This window comes from Malus domestica, chromosome 06 (assembly GCF_042453785.1).
Source record: "Malus domestica chromosome 06, GDT2T_hap1".
Lineage (NCBI taxonomy): Eukaryota > Viridiplantae > Streptophyta > Magnoliopsida > Rosales > Rosaceae > Malus > Malus domestica.
In genome coordinates this window covers 6,467,823-6,491,813 of record NC_091666.1, presented here as the reverse complement: position 1 = coordinate 6,491,813, position 23,991 = coordinate 6,467,823, and the positions used below count along the sequence as shown (strand labels likewise).

The 23,991-nt window shown below is 33.9% G+C and overlaps 1 protein-coding gene across 2 annotated transcripts; it reads left to right on the top strand.

Moving 5' to 3' along the window:
- Positions 1 to 17,568: 17,568 nt before the first annotated feature.
- Positions 17,569 to 23,554, top strand: GATA8 (GATA transcription factor 26). Of its 2 annotated transcripts, none has more exons than XM_017332622.3 (8): positions 17,569 to 19,238; positions 19,555 to 19,926; positions 20,296 to 20,728; positions 21,113 to 21,185; positions 21,546 to 21,649; positions 22,017 to 22,203; positions 22,289 to 22,397; positions 22,956 to 23,554. In XM_017332622.3, the coding sequence occupies exons 2-8, from the start codon at positions 19,776 to 19,778 to the stop codon at positions 23,264 to 23,266; spliced, it is 1,368 nt and encodes a 455-aa protein (XP_017188111.1). In that variant the 5' UTR covers positions 17,569 to 19,238; positions 19,555 to 19,775; the 3' UTR covers positions 23,267 to 23,554.
- The last annotated feature ends 437 nt before the right edge of the window (positions 23,555 to 23,991 follow it).

The following is a 23,991-nucleotide window of genomic DNA, read 5'->3' as shown; positions in this document are numbered from 1 at the left end:
GACTAGGGTGTGCGGTCATGGCTTCCACTCAGCCCTTGTTCCTTAGGTCACAAGTCAATCAACTGTGAAAGTGCCATTTTGCCCTTTTTACAGGAAAGAAAATGGTATGACCATACTCACCAGACTACATAAATTTAAAGCCTTTTTAGGGTTTTTTTAAGTTTGACTTCTACTTTTGAGTAGAACTAAATGAATGAAAATATGATCTTGTTAAACTAGGGGCCATTTTTTCAGTTAGGGGTAAGGGGGTAAGCATGTTACTGATATTTATTCCTAGTTTTTGTTAAAACGCATTACCGAGGTTGTACTTTGGTTCTTGATTTTCACGTATGAGTTTTGGATGGACATTTTTAACCATCCCATATTTGTAAAGCCTTACAGTTGAAGAAGTTTGAATTTATATCATGTCTGGAATTTCTAGTTCGGTATTGTTTGCTGGCGTCTGTGTGAGATTCAACATAAAAGCCAACTCCAATGAGTTTAATTATTTTATTAATATGTGCAATTCGTGTTTCAAAAGTGTGATAGAATAATAGCGTTGCTTTGCAGCACAAGTCTTTTCAATTGAATTTGATGGACTCTACTCATTCCACTTTGTCTAACATGCAATTGAATGGGTACATAGGCGGAGTGATTTTCGCATTATTTTTAGCCTCTTCATAATTCCTTTTCTATTTCTAATTATTGAATTAAATGAATCAAATTTAACTAATGGACAAGACTAAACAAGATGGAAGTTTAACTTTTGACTGCAAGTGTTGGAAACTATAAGTCTTCGCATGACTAGGTCAAAAACTCGTATATGGAGTGCAAATTTAGTGAGAACGGGGGCTCAAGTAAGATAGGGTGAGGATTGGAGACCATGAAGTATCAAAGAGTGAACGTTTTCATTATCTTAGATCTATCTTGCAAAATAACAGAGAATTAGATGGAGATCATAACCATAAAATACAAGCTGGATCGATGAGGTGAAAGATTGCATAGGGTATTATGCAATCGTCATATGCCACTAATGCTTAAGAATTTTTTTTATATAGGACGGCAATAAGGCCAGCAATGCTTTATGATACGAAATGTTGGGCGGCCAAAAAGCAACATTTCAAAAAATGAGTGTAGCATTCCATTAGATATGTGGGCATGTGAGAAATGATAGGATTAAGAATGAGGATATCCAAGGTAAAGTAGGAGTGGCTGTAATTGAAGATAAAATGAGAGAAAATTGGTTATGATGGTTTGGACACGTGAACCGAATGCCTACCAATGCTCCGGTTAGATGCAACAACTATAAGATGGAGGCTTAGAGCAAAAAAGGTAGAGGAAGATCTAGAAAGACTTTGAAAGAGGCTATAAGAAAAGATATGGAGTGTTTGAAGTTAACAGAAGACTTGGTGTAAAACTGAGTGCAATGTCGTTTGAGGATTCATCATACAATTGATCCCACTTAGTGGGATAAGGTTTGTTGCTGTTATTGTTGTTTATGATTTCTCTTTGAGTTTTCAAACTTTGCCACTTGAGGTTTTAACGTTGTCAAATTCATAATACTCCAAATACCTTATTGTTCTCCAGGAGGAAAAACAAATTATATCTACGGTAAAACCTCAATAAATAAATCTTCAATAAAATAATAACTCTGGTTAAATGATAAAATATTCTAGTCCCTACTCAGGCCAATGTACTAAAATAATAATCTCACTAAATGCATAAGATAATACTTTTCTATAAAATACTTTAAGGCCTTACAGATATATAATTTAATAATTAATGAAATGCTCACAAAAAATTAACAGGTAAAATTTCATAATACGTACATAAAAGAGTTAACACATAAATTCCAATAATCCATGTACGCAGGAATTTTTTACTTAACAATTTACATTTTCTCAATTCAGCTCATCCTTAATTGCAAGTGGCCCTCTACCACAGTAGCAGATATGAGTGTTGCTCTTGCACCACGATGTGAGTTTGAGTCATGTCGTCTCTAATCTAACAAATCTATCATTTGACATATAAAAAAAACCTCATCCTTACTTTTTTGCAATGCATACACCACATTCATTTTTCACCTCATCTGACAAATAATATGTTGACCTTTTAAGGGCGTTTGATATTATTAATTGGCTGATGGAGATCTGAAACTTTTGTTGAGCACATTGCCACTAATCTTTTCTACTTGACGAGGATGCTCATTTTTATACTCCACAATGCTCTCCTTGTCACATCAGTCAATCTTGATTTTCTCACTCATTTTAAGGGAGTTTAAGAGATTACTTATATGGAGATTATGTTCTATGTACATGGAATATCTTGAAACATGTATCTTCTAGTTCTTAAAATGTCTCAAAATTAAAAAAAAAAAAATCATACATCTTTTTTGTTTAAAAAAAACATTTATTTCTGTCAAAAAAATAAAATAATCTCTACTAATTAATTAAACTTTCTTTGTCAACCAAAAGAGGATGAAAAGACAGATTATTATTCTATCATACAAAAAAAATGATGGGTAATAATGTAACTTCACAAGTCCAAATTTTACTGTTTTTTATTGAAGCCTCACCTACAGATAATGTTAAAATACCTCTAATATTTATATATATAAAAAAACCAAAAACAAAAACCTTTCACTCCCTCACGTTCTCTCTCTCTCCCTCTCCTTCTCATTTTCTAAAAGAATGTGTTTATACACATAAAGTGTGTAAACAAATGCTAGTAAACTATAAACAAAACATAAAGTTCTTCTTAAATTAATAAATATTCATATATTGATAAATAGTAAATTATTTATTATCGATATAATCATAATCTCTCCAAAATAATTTTTCTCAGTCTTTTATTCGTTCATAGAAATTTTACTGCAAATTCAAAATAGACATTTATTTTCCAATTTCCAACACAAACTAAAAATTGAAACAAGAACCGTAATTTTTTTTTAATAAAATTGTGGGTTCAAACTTAGATTAAAACCCTAGTCAAACTTTTGTTTTAAAAAGGACAATACCTAAACTTGGAGTCTTTGACCATCCATATATATATATATATATATATATATGTATGTAAACAATATAGATCAAGAATGGAGGATGAAGTCATGAAGGCATGTAGGCATTTACGTTAGGTATCCATACATTACGATTGATAGAGAAAGGCACTTAGCTACTTTTGAGTCTTTGACAGTTATTGGTTAAACAAATTAAACAATATTAAACAAAGGGATAAACTCTTTTTCTTTTCCATAATATGCTGATTTTTTTTTTCATTGAAACCTTTCCAATTATGTATAGATAAACAAAACCTTGATTTCTTCCTACTTCTTAAGCTTGGGTGTTTAGTTTTTTTACTAATATTAATTATAACCACATCTGAAAGTAGTGGATTATCTTAGTGAAGATGACATTTTTTTTTAGATCCACTGTGTTATGGATTCAAACTCTACCTCTCCCTGTAATTTAGATGTTTTTCTAAACAACGATATATTTATTTTAAGGTATGAGATATGAACTGGTACCACGAGATTCGAACTTAAGACTTCTCACTTACAGGTGAAAATGAATATGACTAAAATTGCAGTATTAAGTGGCGTAATTTAGATGTATTTAGGGCATGTTTACGTAGGAGTGATGGATTTGTAAGAGTATATAATTTTCATTCTTGTGTTACTAACAATCAAGAATTCGAAAGAAATGAGTATGAGTTTCATTCACATGTTTGCTAACAATTAATCAAGGAATGAAAATAAAAAATGCAGAATGGTATCTCTTACTTAAAAAGTGAAGGTATAAGATTACTACGGAGAGTTGTTTATCTCATACTCAATCCTTTACATCCACATCCCTTTATATATTCATTCATTTTCACAATATGTAAAAATATATAATTTTAGTGTAAATTATCTTATCGTGCGTCAAAGACTATTTCTCCCAATCTATAACATAAAATATCTGATTACCACCAGTTCTTTTTAAATTACTTTGAGTAAACAAAAGCTAGTTTGAATAAAGTATGCAGTTTGTGGTCGCCCGAGCCCCGCCCATGTGTAACGTTCGTTCAGATGGGTAGGTGTGGACTGGCATGAACCATGATGCAACCAAGCGCTATCAATGGGCTCAATATGGTCCTGTTAAACCAATGATCTCCTTCCACGTGTCATTGCTTTCCGGGTTTGCAGTGGAATGTGGCACAAAGTAGTGATGCATGAGATGAGATGAGATGAGGCAGTGTGGACTTTGGAAACCCTAAAAGCTATCGAGAGTTGGAGTCGCGACACCACTTGATTGAAACGGTAAAAAGGATGCTTCAATGGCTTTAAAATCTAATCTGGGGAAAAAGCAGGTTGCTCACCTTCCTAGTGCGCACAGGCCTTTGCCTAATATTTTTCCACCCCACGTAAAACTTATATTCCAATTCAATATACACGTCACATAACGTTAACGCAGAATTATTGATACGAAAAATAACGATAAGAGCTTTGTATCATGTAATTTATTCTTCAAATATTGAATTGAATCTATTTAACGCACTCAGAAATATAACAAAATATAATATTAGAAAAACACATTAGGTACATTGTTAAATCCGTCAATCTGAACGAGTTAGATAAGGATCTGCAACAAGACTACTTTGCACACAAGTTTTATCTTGGAAAGCTTTACATGTGCCATGAAATAATTTGGTTTCAATAAGAACACGTCAAGAGATACTCTGGTGAAGAATAATTTTATTATTATAAACTCTACGTATAACGATTACAGTTTAGGACATGAAAAAAAAACCTTTTTGTAAAGGTGTTGGTACCATTTAATGTGAGCGTTAGTAGTGTAATGCAATTACGTCCAAGTATAATATCTTATCTTTATAATGTAATATGACACTCACAAGGAAAATGTCGACCTTGTTACTATATAAATTATGACATTACTATTATTATGTAACCTTGGAATGTAACTTGAACATAGTGTAGCCTTACATTTCTTATAATTCACAAGTTGAATGTTAACCTCATGTTGTAACATTGTTATAAGTTAAGCTAGGTAGGTCATAAGTGAATTGCATTGTGTAATTTCACAACGTCCCCTAGTAATAACCTACATCCATAGTGTAATTAGCAACATCAGTAGTGTAAGGCAATCACGTATAAATATCATTAACTATAACATTGGTATCGATGAACTTTTTTATTTATCAAAGGGTACCGTAGATTTTTTTTTTTAAAACAAGCGATATTGAATAGTGAAGGAGAGGTCAAGACTTCTAGTTCAAGGAGTGAATGCTCTTAATAAATTGAATTATAAGTAACATAGTAGTTTAATACATCAATATTCCATATCATGTTTTGGCATATTTCTATAGGACCTGGATTGTCTGCCCTCCCCATTTCTTACCCTCCCCATGCCCTCATATTTTTGTGGTCACGGTTAAGCCATGTCAACATTTTATATTCTCATTACTTTTTGTCTTATTATTTCTATAAAAAAAATTAATATAAAATGTTGACGTGATTTAACCGTAACCACATAATATAGGAGGGCATGAGAAGGGTATGAGATGGGGAGGTAGACAATCCAAGTCCGTTTATATATGACATATTTTCTTTCTTAAATCGAAACACACAAAAAATACTTCTTACTGTATTTAACAAATGAATTATATATGGTAAATTGATTAGTTATTTACGTAAACAACGAATGATATATTATATACCATTACATGATATATATATATATATATATATATATCATTATATATTAAAAGAAATAAGTAATTACCATTATATATTGACCATTACATAAGTAATCTCCCTACTCAACACTTTCACACACTCATATTATCGTGAAGTGCACGAATATTTTTTTATTTAGAATAGAGCTATTCACACATTCAAATTATTACCTCTCACACACCCTTGTTAATTTTTTGTCATTAATCTTCTTCAATTCATTTGATCATATATCCGGTATTGAAAGAGGTATATGAAAAGTAAAATTAGATGTATGGATAGCCAGTGGCGAAGCCACGTGAGGGCGAGGAGTGGCGGCCGCCACTCCCCTCGCCGGGAAACACCACTGGACCCAGCTCTTCGCCACTCCCCTCGCGCGCGCCTCGCCGGAAATTGCTGGTTCAAGTCCTCTGTTTTTCTGGGCAATCTGCAATCTGCAGATTGCAGTTTATTTTATTTTTTTTTAAACCAGGCCAAAACGACGTCGTTTTGGGCCTGGTTAAAAAAATTTAAAAATTGTTATACAAAACGGCGCCGTTTTGTATGTTTGAATTTAAAAAAAAAATACAAATGGGGACCGCTTCCGCGTGTCGCCCAAAACCCTAGTCAGTCCCAACCCGTTCTGTTCCCTTTGCTTTTGTTCCTTCTGCGGTTCTTCACCAATCAACACAGGACAGGAGCTTTAATTTCTGCTCCCCAACATCCCAGTGCCAACGTCCCTTTACAAGCTAACAAGCCACCAATCAACACAGCACAGGGCCTTCCACCAATCACCATCTAAAGGTAAAATTTTTAATTCTTAAATGTATAATCCCTAACCTAATTAATTATTCAATACAAATTTCCTTGAATTGGTATGAAATTATATGCTAATGCATTAATATGGTTATTGGTTATTGATTATTGATGTGAATCATATGCTTTTATGATTATTGATAAGAAATTATGAAATTATTTTTTAGGATGAAATTATTGATACGAATTGGGAATTAGAAATTTAACCCAATTGATACGAATTATTGATACACATTTTTGATATGCTTCTATGATTCTATGATACAAATTATTGATACAAATTTAACCCAATTGATACGAATATGGTTATTGGTTATTAGTACTTTTGATTAATTGAATTGTTGGTTGGTTGGATTAGTTATTATACATACTATAGTAATAGTATAGTCTACTTTAGGATTAAGAGTCTAAGAATTTTTATTTCTTTCCATTTTACAGTTACGTAATGGAACGATACTATAAGAAACAATGCTTAAATCCTCCTTCAAATATTCCAAGTAGGTCACAACAAAGTGAAGCCACTGAGTTGGATTTGGATGAAATATTGGCTAATCTTCCTGCAGACCCTGCACATAGACGTCGAATGATTGATTATCCACCTAATTATCGTGAAGCAATTCGTAGACACTATCTCCAAATTTAACCTTGCATTCTTTTAAGTTCGCCCCTCCCCCCGAGAAATCCTGGCTTCGCCACTGTGGATAGCACTACCCTTTATTTATTATATGGGAAGGGGAATTCCAACAGACGATTTGGGTTCTAGGACACTTCAAGGGCTTGTTTGTTTTACTAGATAGGTATAGGGATTGTGTTATTTTACCTTAATTTCAATTTAGCCAAACTAATAAATATGATTTAATGAGATTTTTTTTATTTACAAGCTAAACGGTTTAAATTTGAATTTCGTTTATAGTGAATTTGATATCAATTTTTATCTTCACCTCTTAATGTAAATATGTCAGTGTATTGAGAAAAATATGAATCTCAATGAAGTTTAAGACCACATCGTCTAGACCAATTCTAGTTTGAGCGAAACTTATTTTGTGAAACAAACGCTCCCCAATATTAAAATATAATATATATATAAATACAATTTTCAGAGAATATCATTAGTGCCCATTGTTTATACCGGAGGGAGATTAGAGTAGGTCCCGAAGCTCCCAATATTAAAGAGTCGGCTTTTTTTTTTTCCGTTATTTATTCACATAAGTACTCACCTGTGCCTCAGCACATGGGTCCAATCATGCACCTCTCCTCTCCTCTTTACACTTGGCATGTACCCAAGTCGCACTAGTGGACCTCTTCCGACCCGCATACTGTAGACCTGGATTCTTCTCTGGGGCCCACTATGTCTCATCTTTTACAAGTTCTGGCTGTGTGAGTGCTCACATCATATGCCACCTATTTAAAGGAAAGGAAACTACTAAACAAAGGAAAGGAAAATAAAAGAAGGTAGAATTGGTCGATGAAGGAGTGAGTTGTGACTTCTAACTTGGGATCCATCAATGACTAAATATTATATTTTTTATTTATTTATAATTTTATATACCTTATATTATAAATTAATGTAGGGGATTTTGCTTAAGTATCCATGGACTTATAAGAATGTGTGATATTATCACCTGAATTTTCTATTTTTATTTTTTTTTATCACCTGGACTCTTTCAATTTTTGGAATATATCAGGGTGGACATTTGAAACCGAAAACTAAAACCGAAGTATGAACCAAATTGAACCGTTCGATTTTTTGTGGTTTTAAAACGGTTTCGGTTTGAAACCGAATCGCAATATGGAAAAACAGTTTGCTTTCGGTTTTGAACATTTAAAACCACACCATAAAGTTAAATAAATATTTAATGTAATACAAATATTAGGTAATTTGTATTGTAGGCTGGCTTTATTTTATTTTTTCAATGTGTTTTGTTACTTTTGTAGGCTTTCTAAAGTTTATAACAACCAATGTAATTTATATTGTGTATGTATTTGTACTGTGTAGAGTTGACCAATTTTAAATCAAGTATCTCCTCTCTTACTTAGACCCGGCAATTTCTTACACGATTCATTAACACAACACATAAATAACATGAAAATAACGGGTTACGGGTCAACGCGATAACTAATTAGGTTGTTATCAGGTCACACAATAAGAACTCGTTAATAACGGATCCTTAATAGGTTTACACGAAAGTGACATGCAGGTAACCCATTTCAACACGTTAAGAAAAAAAAGTTATTTTGATGATTTCAATTCTTTAAACTACTAAAAAAATACAACAGTCATAGTGTATGTGTGTGTCTATATATATATATATATTATATTAAATATGTATTATTGTATTTGTCACATCCCGGCCCAGGCCCCACCACATCCCGGGCTCTACTCCGCCGTAACACGATATTGTCCACTTTGAGCCCCGACCACGTCGTCACGATTTTGTTTCTGGGAACTCACGAGCAACTTCCTAATTGATCACCTATCCTGGGAATGCTCTCGCTCGAAATCGCTTAACTTCGGAGTTCCGTTGGAACCCGAAGCTAGTGAGCTCCCAAAAAGCCTCGTGCTAGGTAGAGATGGGAATATACATATAAGGCTTACAAGATCCTCACCCCTGGGGTGATGTGGGATCTTACAATCCACCCCACTTAGGGGCCCGACGTCCTCTTCGGCACACATCCGGCCAGGGATTGGTTCTGATACCAAATTGTCTAACTTCTAATTGAGTCCAAAAACTTAGGAACCTAATATATTGGTCCACCTCTAAAAGCATGTCACACACAAACACATCTCAACATCCAAGGGCAAAATAGACATTTCACGCCATCAATAAAAAAAATAATTCGGGACGAGCTGTGACAATATTATTCTATATAAATTTAAAACATTTAAATTTTATTTATTTATTTATTTTTATAGTATACTATAGGCCAAGAGTGATATTAAAAATTATCAAACACGCTAAAAATAAGAATATCAAGTAATTTAAAAATACCAAACACATTACAAATTATAATAATTAATTTATAAGTACGAACAATGTGAAAAAATATGCAAATGCTCGTGATCGCATCCTCTAAGCTTTAAGTATAGGTACAACGTCGTTTAAATTTTTAAAACCACACAAACCCTCATGAATAATATTTTAAGAGAGTTCAAAATAAATAAAATTCATAATCATTAATGTACAAATCTAAAAAATGTGAAAGCATATATAAACGTGCAAGGTTCCTCAACCTTGAAACACAACTTCATTCATTTTGCATATTTTTTAACATTTGGTATGTTGTAGTAATATACTAATATTTTTTTCATTAGGCTCTTATTTTGGAGTATGTAATACTTGAAAGATAATTTTTTTTTTTAATTTTGAAGTAATATTTATGTGATAGTGTGGTATGCATATAAATATTATGTTTTCCATTTTTTTGGGGTCAAATTATGTTTTTTCATTATTTATTGATTTAAAATATATTTTCTTTAACGGGTAACAGGTCGGATCATATTACCTGATAATATTAACAGGTCGATTTTGAGTTGGGTCATATTACCCATTTACTTTAATGGATGTTACACAATACGACCCGTTAAGATATCGAGTATGTCATGAAAACGACAGGAACATGGAAAACACGACATGAATATCAGGTCTGTCTTACTCTTAATCAACAATCACAATTACAAGCTCCAAGGCCATCTCAAGCTTCTAGTCCACAAGGTTCAATGGCTTCTTATCCATCGGTTTCAATTTCACATGGTCCAAAATCTTCCCAAGTATCACCTTATCAAGCTCGTTCAAAGCTCAAAGGCCTCCTCAATCTTCAAAGAGCAAGTGTACAAAAAGAAAGGGAAAGAGAAAGGTTGAATGACGCAAAATAGTGCTTGAAAAGTTAAAGCACTATTTTGCATGAACAATTTTTTTTTTTAGGCATTTTGATTTTGAAGTTTGTTTGAACTTTAGTTTTAGTATGGTAAACTTAACTTTTTCAACTGGGTTGTACTAAAGTAATGTCATAACTGGGTTGTACTAAAGTAATGTCACAAGGCATTTTGGTGTTGAACTTTATTTCAAGTTGAATTTTAGTGTAGTGATAATGCACTCATTATCCTCCACCCCTCTTCACTTAATGCCAATGTAGATGCCAACAATCAATTTGCACTTCAATTCTTCAACAACTATTAACAAAATCAAACTTGAATCAACTTCTCCTTTTCTATTCATGATCTGACTCTAACATTGCTACAAAAAAAATGCATTTTGCCTTCATACAAATTGATCCTGGCGAGCTCTAGGAAGTAAATGGACAAAAATATACCTTTGCGTGAGGGGAGCCTAACATGTTTTAACGGAAATCTGAATAGAAAATAACGTAGGTGGTAAATTCCAACAATTAAGAGAATTTAGGTGGTAAAAAATAAAAATTGAAAGTTTAGGTGGTATTGGCACACATGTTTGCAAGTTCAGATGGTACTTGTACAAAATCCTCATTAATGTAATATAGCACATTTTCTCATTCAATCAATTTTTAGGGGTGTCTTGTATCTGGAGTTTGAGGGGGGCTTTGCTTGATTCTGAAATCTAGATGTATTCAATATAAAGTTTTAAGGAGTTAATAAAAGTCATCATGTATTGAATAAAGACTTTTTATGACTTTTAAAAAAGTCTATAAAATTCTTGTGGTACTTAATTATGACTTTTTGTGTGTCTAAAAAATTCAGGTGTATTGAAAATTTTATTCATTGTAAGGATTTAAAAATTCATGGATTTTGATGGACTTTTAGTGCTTTTATGGTAAATTTGTTGTCATCATATCAAATTCAACCTCCCCCCCCCCAAGATTTTGATGGATTTCATTGTTTCTCAATTCTCTAATGATAAACTTCATTGCCCACCATAATGCAATGACTATTATTATTATTATTACCACTTCCACCACCATCTCGCCAACATTGCCTTATCGTGACCACACCTCCGCCCCTACAACCACTATTATGCCAACACCGCCTTACCATGACCACTCCTCCACCCCTACAACCATCACTATCACCATCGTCACCACCACCATCACTGCCATGAGTATTATCGCCAACCCTATTATAACCAACACTGACACCACCATCACCATGACTGCCACCTCTACAATCGTCATCATCACCCCATCCCCCAAACCCACATCCCTACTCCTCCACCATCCCAACAACCTCACCACCACAATCAGCACCCATATTATGATCACCGCCACTAAAGGCATCAACTTTACTACCACCATCTTGCTGATAATCACCACTAACACTTCCACCACTATCGTTGCCACCCCACCTCATAAAACTATTCTGTCATGGTCATCATCTCCATCTCAATAGTAAAAACTTAAAAATAATAATGCTTATTATTAATAAATTGGTCATTAAAAAGTCTATGACAATCCATTGAATTCTAAAAAGTTATAGCATTAAACTCTCTAAAATTATGGTAAAGTTTATCATTCAACTCATTCTTTTTCAAAAGTAGAAGTCTATGAAGTTCTAAACGTTTGTAATAGTCATTAACAATCTACTTAAATCTGTGAACTTTAGTTTTAGTATGGTAAACTTAACTTTTTCAATTTGATTGTACTAAAATAATGTCATAAGGCATTTTGATGTTGAACTTTATTTCAAGTTGAATTTTAGTATAGTGATCATGCATTTTTTTTCAATTGGGTTGTATTAATAGCATAAAGCATTTTGTTTGTAAATGGTTTGAAACCAAAACCAAAACCGTTTAAAATTGAACCGCAACCAAATGATTTGGTTACATTTTTCTATTAAAACATATGTAACCTGTAGGGATATTTTTATCAATTAACTTCATGGGACTGTCTAGAATCAAATTGGCTCTAAGATAAACTGCCTGAGTCAATGTGACGCCAAAATTGGGGGTTAGTACAACCCCAATTTGGTAATTCCCTCCACAAGCATTTGAAAAATTAATATTTAAACAATTAATATGAACCACACACTCACTTGCTAACCTGCAAAAAATATTAGGTAAACTCACTGTAAATGAAAGACTAGATTTTTGCATAATTTCTACGTATGATACTTGTCATTCCATAAAGCTTAAAAACAACATAAAATACACAATTTTCTACCCAAATCTGAACTCATTATCCTCCACCCTCTTCACTTAATGCCAATGTAGATGCTAGCAATCAATTTTCGCTTCAATCCTTCAACAACTCTTGACAAAATCAAACTCGAATCCAACTTCTCTCTTTCTGTTCATGACCTGACTCTAACGCTGTTACAAAAAAATGTCTTTTGCCCTTGTACAAATTGATTCTAGCAATCTCTAGGAAGTAAATTGACAAATATACATCTCCATGTGAGGGGCACCTGACATGTTTTAATGTAAGTGGTAGATTCCAACAGTTAAGAGATAATCTAGGTGGTAAAAATTAAAAATTGAAAGTTTAGGTGGTATTGGTGCACATGCTTGCAAGTTCAGGTGGTACTTGTGCAAAATCCTCATTAGTGTAATATAGCACATTTTCTCATCCAATCAATTTTTACGGGGTGTAATGTATTTGGAGTTTGAGGGAATTTGCTTGACTCTGAAATCCAGGTGTATTCAAAATAGAGTTTTGATGAGCCAATAAAAGTCACCATGTATTGAATAAAGACTTTTTATGACTTTTAAAAAGTCTATAAAATTCTTGTGGTAATTAATTAGAGTAAACTGTCGGTTTACCCCCTAAACTTTCACCTCACTTCCGATTTCCCCCCTGAACTTTTCCATTGGAAAATTAAGGACTCAAACTAATTTTTTTAGCCAATTTGCCCCCTACCGTTAGTTTTTCATATATTCCATCCATATTTCCGTTAAGTGAGACCATGTGCACAACATGTGAGGGTAGTTAAGTTATTTCACTCTTAAAAATGATTAAAAAACTGAAAATAATAAAAAAAGCAAAACTTTCCCTCTATTTTTTCCCGCTAATTCCTATCCTCGATTTTATTTTTCCCTCTCATTCCTATGCATGAGAAATGACATATGGTGTTATTGTCTACCATTTTTATTTTCTCTAACAAATTAATAATTTGACAAATGCTAATGGTGCTATTGTCTCCAAAGCAGTGCATTAATATAAGAAACCCTAGTCTTTTTTATGGACATGTTTCTTATATTAATACACTGCTTTGGAGACAATAACACCATCAGCATTTGTCAAATTATTAATTTGTTAGAGATAATAAAAATGGTAGTACATGCTTCAAAAAAAAAATTAACTTAGCTACTTATGAAGACAATAACACCATATGTTATTTCTCATGCATAGGAATGAGAGGGAAAATTAAAATTGAGGATAGGAATTAGCGGGAAAAAATAGAGGGAAAATTATTATTATTATTTATTTTCAGTTTTTAATCATTTTTAAATTGAAATGACTTAACTATCCTCACATGTTATGCACATGGTCTCACTTAACGGAAATATGGATGGAATATATGAAAAACTAACGGTAGGGGGCAAATTGGCTAAAAAAAATTAGTTTGAGTCCTTAATTTTCCAATAGAAAAGTTCAGGGGGGAAATCGAAAGTGAGGTGAAAGTTCAGGGGGTAAACCGACAGTTTACCCAATTAATTATGACTTTTTGTGTGTCTATAAAAATCTAGGTGTGATCAATATTTTATTGATTTTAAAGGATTTTAAAATTTCAAGGATTTTGATGGACTTTTAGTGCTTTTATGTTAAATGTTTTGCCATCATAACAAATTCAACCTCTACTCCTATGATTTTGATCGATTTCATTATTTCTCAATTCTCCAACGATAAACGTCACTGCCCACCATTATGCAATAACTATTATTATTACCACTTCCACAACCATCTCGCCAACACCACCTTACCATGACCACTCCTCCACCCCTACAACCACCACCGTCACTACTATGAGCATCATCGCCAATCCTACTATGACCACCGCCAACACCACCCCGCCACCACAATCAACACCCGTATTATGATTGACGCCACTAAAGACACCAACTTTACTACGACTACCTCATCAGACTACTTTGTCATGGTCATCATCACTATTTCAATAATAAAAACTTAGAAAAAAATAAAGCTTATCAATAAATTGGTCATTAAAAGTCTATGACAATTAGAATTCTAAAAAGTTCTAGCACTAAACTCTCTAAAATTCTGGTAAAGTCCATCATTTAACTCATTCTTTTCCACAAAAGTAAATCATTAAAGTCTAAGAAGTTTTAAAACGTTTATAATAGTCAGTAAAAGTCTACTTAAATATGTGAATTTATAAAACTCAACAAAAGTCGATATAAATCTTAATAAACTACACCCCCTTAGTCACTTAAGTGTCATTGTTGAACAATTATGTGCCATGTGTTAAAATAAAGTGCATTATTTGTCTAATAGACAATGACATGTTATAAACTGTGACATGAAAAAATCTCTCATCAATATGAAGGAGTTTTTATGTTCATATACTTTCATATGGCATCAAACTGACTTGGATAAGTCCAACTTATGGTGGGTGAAACAAAATACAAGGGGTTTTGTTGTTTCTGTGAGTAGTGCCACACAACACAATCATGTGTTATGGGAGAGAGCAACTTACATTCCATCAATATATTGCCATTGTAGTGTCTCGTGCCAATGATATAACTTTATGTGAAGAAAAACTTATACATTGCGTTTTATTATTGACATGAAACACTACAATGACTATGTACTCATGTCACATAAGTCATTCTCAACTTGGGTGTTTAATGGTAGAAATTCTCTTTAAAGTGACAATGTAGCATGACCAAATCTACATTGTTTATTGCACACTGAGAAAGGATTGTATAAAACATGGAGTAGGTAAGATGTATTGTGTTAGGGAAGTTTGAGAATCAGAGGGTGAGGATTATTGGATGGAGAGTTTTTCTGATTGAGTCCGATTGATAAAATGAAGGGCCTTGATGCATGGATTCAATCTGATTAAAAGGTTCGATGTATACCAAACTGAAAGCACACATATGCTTCCAAGCAAGCTTATAAGAGTGATTATGAACACTCTTTCACTATTATTTTATAAATAATAAAAAGTACACATCTAAACTAACAATAACTTTTTCCAATAAGATTTTCCTGGATACAATCGTTCGCGAACCATTGGTTTAAGAGTTGTGCTAGTTTGTGAGCACTTGATGCATATCAAGCCATTGAGTTGTGTTAGCTTTCACATTCCGGACTCAATGTTGACCAGTAATTCATGTTTAACATGTCCATACAGGCAAATATTATCGTTTTTCTTGAATTATATTCACTCATTGATAAACTACTTCACTGTAACCTTCCTTTTCTTACTACTTAATATATGAAAATGATTTCTTTCTTTGTCAATAAGTTATCAATACAAATGAAGGGGGATATTTTATTCATTTAAGAAAAAACTTAATGGAATTGGTCATTAAGATTTGGAAAGTTGAATTTCTCTAATCTTATGTGCATATTAGAAGATATGGTCCTAAGCCGTCGAATTAGAACATGATTTCAACAGGGCGTGGGTTGTGTGTATAAGTTGGGTACAGGTCAAAATCTTTTGAAGGACGGACCAGGCAATCAGATGGCCAATGTTGCTCCCAACTATTGACCCAAAAGAGACGGCAAAGTTTCCCGTACTTTTCTAGAAAGAGTTAAATAGATCGGGTTCATCGTCACGATGACATTACATTTGTATAACAAGATGTCATTGGGTAAGATAACTCAATCGAATGATTGTATTGAAACGCCATCGTGGTGGTGTACCCGTTCATATTGTACAAATTAGATCTAATGGGGCCCATAGTTAACAAAAAATTAATTAAATAAAAGAGGCCACATGACACCAAATGGGAGAAAGCTTGGCTGCTGAAAAAATCAGCAGCACTCCTACTACTAGCGAATCAAGGATGGACACGTGTTCATGTTATGATTAAAAAATTAATTACTTGGACACGTGTCCATCCTTGATTCGCTAGCAGCAGGAGCTGCCGCTGATTTTTCTTCAGCCAAGCTCCGTTCCACCAAATGAGTCAAATTCATGAGATACCCACTATGCATCATGGAACTATCCTCTTTATTTTTCACAAAAAATTGAAATTAATTAAATAAAAGTATTTTTGAGAAAAATTAAATAAAAGTATTAAACAAGAAAATAAAAATAAAAACAGGGGAACTTTTCTGAAATAAACCGGAAATTTCCATTTCATGCAGTATTGCTTTGCATTTTGGGTTCTGTAGATCACATTACGTGACCACCAGAAACAGTAACAGTTGACAGCCCTCTGGATCACCGTCGGATTACAAAAGTCAAGCCACGTGGCTAACATCTGACGGGGCCCTCACTTAACATTTTCCCCTAAATTTAAGGTGAGAGGTTACTGTTGTGATTACCAATGGTAGTGTGACAGGTTATTTTGGAATTTACTGTCTTGTGTAATAAAGAAACATACTAATATTATCATCACAATTCACATGCACATAAAATACCAAAAAAGTGAGTACAAAATAAAAACCGAAGCGGAATGGTTTTTGCATTTACAATATTTACCTTTTGTTTTATAATTTTGTTTTCTGTTCTCTCTTCACGTAATTCATTTCTCAAACGAAAAACAAAATAAAACGGAATGAGGAAGAAAATAAAATGTCAAATGGACCCTCCTTGTTTCTTTGGTTTTTTCGTTTTCTTTTCTTATTGGCTACGGCCTATCTTTTTTCTTATTTTTTCGTATTAATTTTATTTCTCTAGTCAAATTGTTTTCTCAAATTTTGTGTGGAAGCAAAGATTTTTATGGCTGTAGTCAACATGAAATATGCAATAATAATATGTCTTTACTTTTACCCCTCGTATCACAACAATTACTGGTTAAAAATAATTAAAACAAAAAGATTTAATTCCTCCTACCTTTTTTAACATTAACATTAGTAATAAAAAGGTTGAAGAAATCTCTCAATGTCAAAAACAAAAAAAAATTTTAAAGCAAAGAAAAGAAAGCTCAACATTTACTTCATATACAATACAAAACACAGACACACAACTCAACCTCTCTCTCTCCTCTCTCTCTCTCTCACATTTCATCTTCCCTTTTCACACCCATTTATGAGATTCCTGTAATGATCTTTTCTCTTCCATTGGATTGTACAGATTCCCAGCTAAAACCCCATCTAAAAAATCCCTGAATTTTCCTTGTTTTCCATATTTTCTGTGAATTTTTGGGACTAAAAGACATAAAACTCTTCTGGGTCTTTTGGCTTTTGCTTTCTTCTGCAATCTCTCTCTGGGTTTGCTGCAGAAAAGCTCACTGGTATTGTATGCCACCAAAAAAAAGTTGGAGAGAATAATCATCTTATTTATGTACAAATTTTGATTATTTTTCACTTTTTAGCCCAATAAATTTTCTCTTTTTTTTTTTTTTCTTTCTGTAAATTTTGGTTGAATTTAGTTTTTTTTGAGTTGAGGAAAAGAGAGAGACATGGGCAAGCAAGGACCTTGCTATCACTGTGGAGTCACAAGTGAGTTCTTGTTTCTCCATTTTTTCTTTTTGCTCTTTTAATTTTGAGCACTGAAAAAAAAATTGGGTTTCATTTCAATTGTTGTTCGGAGTATATATATTTTGTAACTGGTTGTTATGCACAGAAATTAATTGGAATCGCAGAATAGAAGAGATTAACTTTGCGAAAGCGTGACGAAAAGTGAAAACCTGTCCTGTTTGCCTATGAATTCACTACTTCCAGCATCCTTGTTTATTTGAATTTGCTGTACTGGGTTGAGTTTGATTGTGTTCAATGACATTTTTCAACCCCTTACTTATTTTGATTGGGTTTTGACTCTCACTCGAATTTCGACATGTCCTGCAATGCATATTGGGTTTGTAATCTGTTGTGTAATGAGGAACTATAGAGTAATGTCTGATTTTGTATACTTGCTCATTGCTCTTGAGGTCCTTATGATCCCAAAAATACTCAGTCAGAGCAAATATTTGTGTCTGTAAAATGATTCAGATGTCAACGAATGTACGTTTAGCAATGCCCATGTTTCAGTTTGTTTATCCATTCCATAAGTTAGTGACAGTGTTGTTTCCCACACTCCTTGTTAACCATGTTTCCAACTATGTAGTAATTGGATTGTTTCTCTAGCTTTCGGTCAAGTTTCCTGTGTAATTGTTCGAAAATGTTCAACTATGCACTGTTTTGTGGAGTCAATCTATTTGAATGCTACTTGTTCTGATGTTTAAACCTTGAAACTGATAAGTTGCACTTGAAATTATATGTATTGTAATAGAGCTAGTTTCTAGTTGAAGTTACACCATTCCTTGTCATTCCCGAAAGTTTTTGTAACAGTTTCTGAACTCAGTTTGTAGTGCATTTGTTGCAAGTGTAGTCGCTGTGACTTCCAAGATTCTTATCTCCTCAAAATTCAATAACAACTCTATTCCGCCTAATAAAATGAATCCTCATCCATGTTTTTTTTTTTTTCCTGAAATGCCATTATCTTTTCTCTATGACTAAAATCTTTGTTTAGTGTCTTCTATGGTTTAACTTGTAAGGTTCGTGTTCAGTCTTGTCATGTATAATCAGTAGTGTAAACAAGGGCAGTAGCTTTATCATTTTTTGTAGAAGTGAATTTCAGGGCTACTACTCGTACTGAGCTCAGGAAAAGGGTGGTGTTGATTGTTGAACGTTACACACTTGTTGTGCCTTGGTTAGCCTTTTGAAATTCTGCCAATATAACTAAAACAGGGTAGCCTTCATTTGTCCGTAGTCCCTATCTGTCGTTTGTGAATTATTTAAAGCAATTTGTGTGTACTTGTTTTTTTATATTTTCCGTTACATAGATACGACAATTAACTTGGAATAGATATGCTTCGAGAGTAATGGCAAGTGGCAACGAGTAGTTTTTCCATTTTAAGAGAAATAATTAGGCTCATTCAAATATATTTAGCTGCTTTACATCCTGTTTTCATCTGTATTTAGTAATTTTCTGCGTGTTGAATGCTGACAACTGGGCATTGAAACAGGCACTCCTCTTTGGCGCAATGGACCACCCGACAAGCCAGTACTTTGCAATGCATGTGGATCTCGATGGAGGACTAAGGGAACACTAGTAAATTACACTCCTCTACACGCTCGAGCAGAACCTGATGATTTTGAAGATCACAGAGTTTCTAGGGTGAAGAGCATATCTGTAAACAAAAGCAAAGAAATAAAACTGGTTAAAAGAAAGCAGAATCCTGAGAGTATGGTGATTGGAGGAGTTAATTCTGATTATTCCCATGGTTTCCGAAAGATAATTGAAGAGGATAAAAGTAATAGATCCAGTTCTGGGTCTGCCGTGTCTAACTCTGAGAGCTGCGCACAATTTGGCAGTGGAGATGCTAGTGATTTGACAGGTTGGATACTTGTGACAGTTAATATTCAATTAAAGATGTTTGAACTTTCCTCTGATTTTTCTATCTATGAAAAATTAGTCTACTTCGATCTTAATAGATTTAAGGTGACAATTACCGAGAACTGTGACAGAAGGATGAAACTCATGCCCAATGTAGTTAGTTTTAGTGGTAGAGCACTCACATGCCCACTAAAAGAAAATATTCACTGGTCAAGTGATTTCAGAATCTCTTATTCAGGCAGTTGGCCGCCAATACTTTGTGCACATCTAATTATTTCTAGGATTGGCCTCCAATCCTTCGTGAAATTATCTCTCATAACGTAACCTAATAATTCTTACTGTTCTTAATCGTTTGAGTGATCTTTTCCAGGTCCTGCTCAGTCGATGGTATGGGACTCAATGGTACCTTCTAGGAAAAGGACCTGTATAGGCCGTCTTAAGCCATCTCCTGTGGAAAGGCTCACAAAGGATCTGTATACTATTTTACATGAACAACAGTCTTCCTGCTTCTCCGGGTCTTCTGAAGAGGATCTGCTTTTTGAGAGTGAAACGCCAATGGTTTCTGTTGAGATAGGCCATGGAAGTGTTCTGATTAGGCATCCCAACTCAATAGCACGAGAAGAGGAATCTGAAGCTAGCTCGATCTCGGTTGATAATAAACAGTGCCTTGCAAATGAGGTTTATTCCCGTTCTGCAACCCTTTTTGTACATAATAATAACAAGGGTGTCAATATGGCCAGTACTGTATCTGGAAGGATGAACAACGTTGTAGGAGAAGGAATGCAACATGAGCCACTGAAAAGGTAATACTCTCCTGTACTATTTAACAGACTTTGATATGTGCTCTTGTCAATTATATGTCAAAAAGGACAAACATGAGTGATATTGCTCAACTACGATGCTTTGTACATATTGATAGGTGTTTGTAATTATCAAGCTCAGAAAGAAATTTAGGACTTTTGGTTAAGCAACTACCTTAGAAACACAAAGTAACCGATCTTTCTGCGAGTCATGGATCATTTTTAAGCATCTAGTGGTAGCAGGATGGAAATACGGCTTTTCTGTGACAAATTTGTATATGAAGTATCTGCATGCAGTTAAAAGTAGCAGATACTTTGGAAAAAGAAAGGTGATGTAAAATTGATTTCTCACACCGTAACCAATACTGTTATCGTTTGGATTTGCAGGGATAAGTCTCAACTTGACAACTTCCAAATCCTGGGAAACCATAATTCACCACTGCGTCATGTAGATTTAAACGTAAGTTGAATTGTATGTTCAAAAGAAAGCAGTTCCCTCAAATTCCTTGTTTTTTGTTACTAAAGAGTAATGAGCCTCATGACAATCTTCTCCGTTAAATTTATGTACCCTATATCATATTTCAACAAGTTAATGAAAGCTTAGTGATGTGACTTGTTCCATGTATGTGTAAATTTTCACCCTAACCAATATTGTGATTTATCAAACATGTTTAGGTTGTAAAACTTACAACTATTTTCCTCTTGGCAACAGCGACTGGAGTTTCTATTATATTTTCAAGCTCATAATTCATCTGTTTGAATAGTTTGTCCTTTGTTCAATTTTGAGCGCTTACATAGTTTCAGTCCTTGTTTGGTGCAGGATATTTTAAATTTTGAAGAGTTTACGAGGCAATTGACAAATGAGGAACAACAGCAATTACTGAAGCATCTACCTGCAGTTGATGTTGTTAAATTTCCTTATAGGTTAGAAACCTTGTTGTATGATTTAGTAGCATATTTTGTGTTAACCACTGAAGATCGAAATCTACGAATAGTTTACAAGTATAGCAGTGAACCATATATAATTCCAAAAGAAATTTATCAATGCGTGCGACATTGCAAGCTTCATATGGGCTTTCAGATCCCAAAAATATGAACCATCCCATGTTACATGATTAAATCATCACCACATGCTTAAATTTAATTTAATTTCTTGTGGAATGTCATTATGGTATGTTTTAGGGACAGATTAGCTACTGAGTTGAAATTTACATTTGAGAATTTACGAAGTTAGACATATTGACATAATAAACGACATTCATGGTGGTTTGTTTGTTTTTTGTATGTGCAGCCTCAAAAGCATGTTTGATAGCCCTCAATTCAGAGAGAACTTGACTTCCTTTCAGCAATTGCTAGCAGAAGGCGTCTTTGATATCTCCTTCCCGGGCGTAAAAACCGAAGACTGTAAGACTTTAAAAAGGCTTGCATTGTCCAATTCTCCAAAATCTAAATGGGTTGAACGCTATCATCTTCTCAAGGTTTGAGCTTTTCTAAAATTTGAATATCATTACAAAGGAATTTCAAAGTGAATTTACAATAGTTGCTATCTATTGTTTTCCACAGAAATGTAAAACTAGCTCTGGAAAGTCTGTTGTTTCTGGGCTTAACATGGCATCTAGTAATCTTCGACATGTCAAGAGACTGTGGGACAACGAGACTCATAGTTTCCCAGGTTAGCTGAAAGTTCTCCTCTTTTCTTATATTTAGTTGAATGGTGGAATTCTTGCCTGTATATCTCTTTTCGATGCATAAACATTACATAAGATCAAACAAAAGTGAACATCTAGTAACATAACATTTGCAAAAGATTGTCTACCATTTTTTTAAATTTCCCTTGTTTCTATGCACTCACTTCTTGGGAGGACTGCTGGAATACGCAATCCTGAGTTTCACTTTTATTAAACTTCTATGGTTATCATGGGTTTTGTATTTTTCATGTGCACGAAGTATCATAGGTCCATATAGTGCTGTTGAACTCTTGGAACTAATTCCAACAAAGGCATGTTTTATAAGACAACAATCGTAGTGTATTAGGGTTCAATAACGCACTTATGCTCACTCCTATACATTGAATGAACTAAAATGGTACGAAACCTCTCATACTCACACAGCCATGTGCTTGAAGAGCAACTTCACCACTATCTGTACATGGAATTTTCATCATTTAGCGAAACAATTCTTCAATATAATGAAAAATTAGAACTATTCTTAACTATCTTGCATATTTCAGATGTAAAGATTATGAAAAGCCCCAAAAGGATAATTATGAAGGGTAGCTATGAAAACAAGGATCCCATGGACTATGATGGAGGTTCTTGCTTTAGTCCAAAAAGCCTATTTGCGTTGCCTACTGATGGGGGTTCTTTCCTAATGGATTCTATGAATTTTGTTGATGAGAGTTCTGACCAGGATCTCCTCCTTGATGTTCCGTCCAATGGCTCTTTTGCCCAAGCAGAGCTCCTTCACCCAGCCATGAGTTTTGGTGCCCCACAGGCAAGCACTAGTAGTAGCTCGATATACCCACATGTACTCCATCCCTGACAAGTTTGGAAATGTCATATGCTATGTCGATGAATACAACTATGTAGGTACCATACACCTTCGGGCAAAAGCCATGACAGGGTTCATGTATTTTGAATGGTAAAGACGTGAATGAGGTTCGATGGTTGCTCTCTTTTCCCCCTTCAACTCTTTGAACCTGAAACTCTTAAGGGATGAAATTTGGGTGGGTTTTTTTGTATAGGTTGACAAACAGGTTGTAATATAACTTATATTGCACAACTGCTAAGTTCCTTAGTTTTTGTATGAATTCTCTAGGTTGTTTTTTTATTTTTTTTTTGTTTTTTAGTAATAAGTCAGATGCTATTTTGGTGGCTTTGGTTGTTGTTGCTTATTAGCGTTACTGATTGAACAAAAAAAGAAAAAGGGTGAGAGAAAACAAATAACTTTGCGTGGTGCATGTGAAAGGAGTGGACATTTAGCCTGCTTTTATGCCTTTTTCGAATTGTACAATTTTGTTGACTTACATGTTTACGATAAGGCTTTTTTCGTTATCCAACAATTCACTCCACTAAGGTTTGTTAGTTTGCTACTTTTCTTAAAGGTTTAAGGGAAGAAATGTTCACGTCATGAGATTGACATTGAAAATATACAATCGGGAATAGCCAAGAATATTCCAAACTTAGAAATTTCGATGTGTGACCAAACTTAGCAATATCAAACAAATAGTGCATATTCCAAAACATATGTCAATTCTTTCCAAAAGA